The following is a 5,420-nucleotide window of genomic DNA, read 5'->3' on the forward strand; positions in this document are numbered from 1 at the left end:
AAAAAAATGTCAACATAAAAATTGGGCTGACAGCTTGGAGTCTGGAGCCCGCTTCAGACTCTGTGTCTTCCTCTCTCTACTCCCTCCCCAGCTCACATTCTGTCTCTCTCTCTCTTCAAAAATAAAATAAAAACATAAAATTTTTTTTAAGATTTTAAATAATTTATGCAGAACACCAAGAAGGTTTTGAAGAAGGTGTACAATGCAATACAAGAAATACCTTAAGTAAGTCTAAGTCCTCCAATCAAACCACTTTATAGTTAATTATCACCATTTAGTTACCAAAACTGTGACAGTAAGACCAAAAATAAAAATATCCTCTCAACTGATCTCTAAATTAAAGAAATTCGCATAACATATCCTTACATATTCATGAAGGATTGACCCCAGAGTTTTATATGAAACTCAGTTATCCATGCAAAAAATATTGTCTAACTGCATTACTGTATTAACATAAGCTTTTTCAGCCATAGCTGAAACTTTATTGTACTCAAAGTCTCTCTTCCCTCCAAAACTATCTCTGTCTCTTGCTCTCTTGCACATTCTCTCACTCACTCTCACCTGCTCTCGTTCTCTGATACAGACACACACACACACACACACACACACACACACACTGTACATTTAGAACATACACTCTGACTTGGATCCCAGAGAGATGCAGGGTGTGTTTTATATGGGAAAAGGGAACAACACCGAGTACCTATGTGCCATACCAGGAGCTTCCCTCATATGAACCCCACAGTACAGTTCCTAATATACCCATTTTATAGATGGGTACATAAAGGCAGAGAAGTTAAATAATTTTGTTCAAGTCACACCACTAGCAAGTGTGTAGTCGAAATCTGAACCCGAGTCCAGCAGACTAAATCCAAGCTCTCGCCACCCTAGCATGCTACACAAAGTAGACCAGGGTCTTACTGGGGGGAAGTAAAGGACACAAATCTTTTCTCTTTTCACCTCTCCTCATGAGGTATGTCCTGTACCCAACACACCTCAGTGCTCTCCACCTAACTGGACTTCTTTTTCTGCTGAGCCTCTTTAAGCCAAGTATCCAAGTTTTTAAATCTTAATAAGATGACAGCTTGATCTTCCGGGGATTTTATATCTAATGAAGCTGGTGACTGAAAAGCCTCCAGAGAATTCCTAAAGAGCAATTACCAATGCAGTTAAGTACATGAGACCTCCCTCATGCCAGCACTGAGCTGGGTCCCGAGGATGCCTGGTCCCTGGCCCCAGGGGTGCATCCAGGGCAGAGAGAGAACCGATGCAATGCAGAGACCCAGCCAGGTAGTGGGGGAAGGGAAGACTTTAGCAGGGTGCCTGTCAATGTAGGCATCGTTCTTTTGTTACTGCAGACCCAAAATCTCTAAGTGAACAGAAAGACCACCTTCTCTTCCTTGAAAAGAGGGAATCTGTCACCAAATCATCCCTACTTGCTCAGTCACGAAGTTTTTATGTAGCATTTGCTTGGGTGCCCCAATACAGATTGAGGAAGCATCACAATTAAGAAAAACCCTCAGTTCCTTTTAAGAACGTCCCTAAATGCCTTTCATATGTGTATTACTAACAGGCTTAACAAATAAACCATTGGTCGATTTTCCTCATGAGCGCCCTAGGAAACAGGACGGTTAGATGAGCTCCCTAAAAGATTAGGAGTAATTAAGCAGACGAGTCTTAGAATAAAATCTGAGTTGAATCTCAGCTCTCCTCTTCTGGTTTCCTGACTCTGACAGACTACTGTGCCTCAATGAGCCTCAATATTCTCATCTGTGACATCAGGATACCACTACTTACCTCTGACTTAAGAATTGAACATGATGATGTTCAGCCTCCAATACAGCAAACACTCAAGTGGTAACTATCATACTAAGTAAAAAATATTCATGTTCATCTGATACAGGCTTTTCCCTCTACTTGTCAGAAACAACAAAGATAAAATTTTCCACTATTGGTGATGCACTGTATTGTCACCTGGAAGAATTGCAAATCCAACTTGCCAAATATTATATGGAGAATTGAACATCCATTTTAATGGTGACATGTTAGAAAGAGAGCAAGCACCTTCCTCTAAACGCTTGACTAGTCATGTGGCTTTTTAAAAACTCTATAAACATCAATTTCCTCTTCCACAAAATGAAGGATGCTAATTTTTATCCAATAGAAGCATTATTATAATGAAATGAAATAATGTCCTGGGGCAGAGTAGTCACTCAAATATTAGATTCATTTACATAACATCTAGCATGAGAAACTTGGACAAAAATTTTTCCAACTTCATATGATTGTAGAAATTCCCTTAGCTTCTAACCTTAAGCATTTGTGCCCAATAATCAGTTAAGTGTTAGTGATTTCAGGGCTTTAAATTTTTTTCCTTGAATACTTGCTATTTATTTACATATGCATTTTTTTCAACAAGAGAAAGTATTAATAAAAATAAACCTATCACATCTATTTTTCCTGTTAACACCTGCTTTTATGTTTGCTCTTTCACTTTTAAGGAGAGATCGTTACTCTTACAAGTAGGAAAATATACCTTCACAAGAGTAAATCGTACCCAATATATATATAAAGAATTGCAAAATATATGGTTTTCCCCAAAAATGTCAACAGAAGTCGAGGAAATGAGATTCAAATTCTGCTAAAGTCTCAGGTCTCACTATGTATGCCACTCATTTTTAGTTAACTCCATATATGTCCACTGCAGGGTCCCCATGATCACAAGGCTGTGAGAATCCAGACACTTGCCTTAACAGAAACCTTTGAAATTTCTGAAGAGAGAGAAATTCCCAGGACACTAACCAGGAAGGAAAAGAATCCTCTGGTTGGGCAACAGCTAGTTTTCATGGATGATTTAAAAATCTCCAGCTTCTCTATTGGAAACCAAATATTAAAATCTTTTTTTTCCTGAAAACAGATTCCATTTTGTTTTTTGGGGTTTTTTGGTTTTGTGGGGTTTTTTAGAGTTTATTTTTGAGAGAGACAGAGCACAAGTGGGAGAGGGAAAGTGAGATAGAGAGAGAGAGAAAGAGAGAGAGAGCTAGAATCTGAAGCAGGCTCCAGACTCTGAGCTGTTAGCACAGAGCCCGACGTGGTCATGACCTGAGCTGAAGTCGGGTGCTTAACCCACTGAGCCACCCAGACACATGCATTTTGTGACTAAAATTGTAATTTAATGAAAGATGAGAAGGGAAAATTTAAGGGAAAAAAACCCAAAGTCTTCTTTCACAGATATTGAAGAGAGAAGGGTTTAAGACTGTATGTTTCCTTATTTATTGTTCTCCATTATACATACAGTTCAAAATTATAAAAAACCACTGTCCATGCTCCTTTTTGTTACTAAAAGAGGCCTTCACTAAACTCATGATTTGAGTTGCTTACCTGTACAGTCACCATTGCAATTTTTAGAATCTGTATGCCAAGCTTCCATGGCTTTCTACCACGAGCCCAGAACTTCTCACAAGGATTCATGAAAAAAAATTTGAGTTTTCGCCTCATCTGGTCTTCTAACAGAAGCTCCACAGAGGGCGATGTATGCTGGTTGAAAGTGCAGCGATTTTCCTCTTCGTGAGAGCTGCAGCTACTGATAACAACCTCAGGATTTGCCATCTCTAGGAAGAGCAAAAACAAAACAAAACAAAACAAAAAACCACACAATTATTTCCATTCTTTAAGTAAAGGTGCAAATCTATATTCTTTGCTATCACAGGATAATTGAAGAAGCCTAAATAAAAGATCTGGTTTCAAATAAGCACCAATGTTCTAAACCGCCCTTCAGACATTTACGGAGTCAATTAGAATATAACATGACATGTTTCTTTTTGTTTCAATTACTAAGTAAATGTTCACCTGATGGAAAGTTACTGAATTCGAGGGCTACTCCTATTAGTAAAATGATTATAAATACATATATATAGTATGTATATGTATACACTTTCTGCCTCAGTCAGTAACAGATATAGTTAGAACAGGGTGATCCGAAAGCCTATGTAAGGGTTTTAGAAGGTAGGTGGACCCCGAAATTATACACAAAATATCGTATACAGGAAGATATGGCCATGTTTCCTGCAGTGATACTTAAAGTTTTGTCATTATCAAAATAAGTTTAAAACCACTGAGTTAAAGGTAGCAAGATGTGGAGTGGAGAACTAAAACCATGTTTAGTGTCTAAAACTGGTTCTATGACTTGACACCTCTGTGACCTAAGGCAAGTCACTCAGCCTCTCTGAGCCTCAGTTTTCTCTTCTAAAAAACAGTAATAACAATACCTATATTCATATATTCTGATTAAATAAAAATGCAAATAGAGCCCTAGCAGAAGGTCCAACATTGAGCAAGCAGCCTCGCTCTCCTTATGGCCCCAATAGCCACGTCAGCTTCCTGAACAGGTAGCAAGATTCTTAAGGGGCAATGGAGGCTCGGGAAACTTACCTATTCTAGAAAGAGGAATGCAGGAGCTTCATTTAAGTCCAAATCCCAATCAGCCATATCACTTGCATTTGATTTTTATTGAGGGCCATATATTTATGTAGTACATTTTACTTTTCAAAGTACCTCATATCTATTATTTCTTTTATCTCTTTGACGAGGATGGGGCTAGTTTTATTGTGTTTGTAGTCAGCTTTTTCAAAATGACAAAGACATCCCTCCAGAAGCAAGATTTTCACTCGGATTTTCACTCAGACCAATACTACTATTACAGAAACCTGTTCAAAATAAACCTAACAGAGTAGAGTTCTTCCCTGTAGAATAGAAAGGCTGGCTCTGTGTGATGTCTTTACAGTGATTTCTACTCAGAGATCAAGGTGGGGGGAGGGATTAAAACAGACTATAATAATACAACCTCTAACAAGTCATTGTTCAGGTATTACACTGCTTTCCAAATTTAGAACCCCTTTTGGTTCCGATTCAAACATTCTTACCAAACCCATCATCTCTAAATAATAGATACTGGCTATAAAAACTAGCCATGGGGAAGCTTTTAAAAATCTCGATTAATGAAAAGATTAACAAGAATACTGCTGAATCAGTAAAAGCATAAAGCCTATTTACAACAGCATAAAAAATAGCATACGCAATACCTTCACAAGGCAACCACCCTACTCGGCCACCCGGGGGCGCCACGCAGGATGCCGGGGTAGGTGGAGACGCCGGGCGGGAGAGCGCCTATTCCGCGGAATTAGACGCGCTCTTACAATCTACAAACTAACACACAGAGGTTGTTTATTCACGGCGATGAGAGGCTTAATTGGATTGAGCAGCAGAAAAGGAGAGAAAACCAGGGAATAGGTGTAAATAGTAAAAACCTCAGTTGACAAAGTAACGCAACCTAATTTCCCCAGAAGCGCTTTCTCACTCCATCAGACACCGGACTCTTCTCTCCCACCCCACCCCCGCCCCCGCACCAGCCTCCCCACTGA

General features: G+C 39.1%; 1 protein-coding gene across 2 annotated transcripts in view; it reads right to left on the minus strand.

Moving 5' to 3' along the window:
• MCOLN3 (mucolipin TRP cation channel 3) overlaps positions 1-3,609 on the minus strand; it is a 27,026-nt gene extending 23,417 nt beyond the window's left edge. For both annotated transcript variants that reach the window (XM_077771079.1, XM_077771078.1), the window contains exon 1: positions 3,382-3,609. In XM_077771079.1, coding sequence (XP_077627205.1) covers positions 3,382-3,609 — 228 coding nt within the window. The remainder of the gene's footprint in view (positions 1-3,381) is intronic.
• Between the last annotated feature and the right edge of the window lie 1,811 nt (positions 3,610-5,420).

Source organism: Crocuta crocuta, unplaced genomic scaffold (genome assembly GCF_008692635.1).
Source record: "Crocuta crocuta isolate KB4526 unplaced genomic scaffold, BGI_CrCroc_1.0 scaffold125, whole genome shotgun sequence".
NCBI lineage: Eukaryota > Metazoa > Chordata > Mammalia > Carnivora > Hyaenidae > Crocuta > Crocuta crocuta.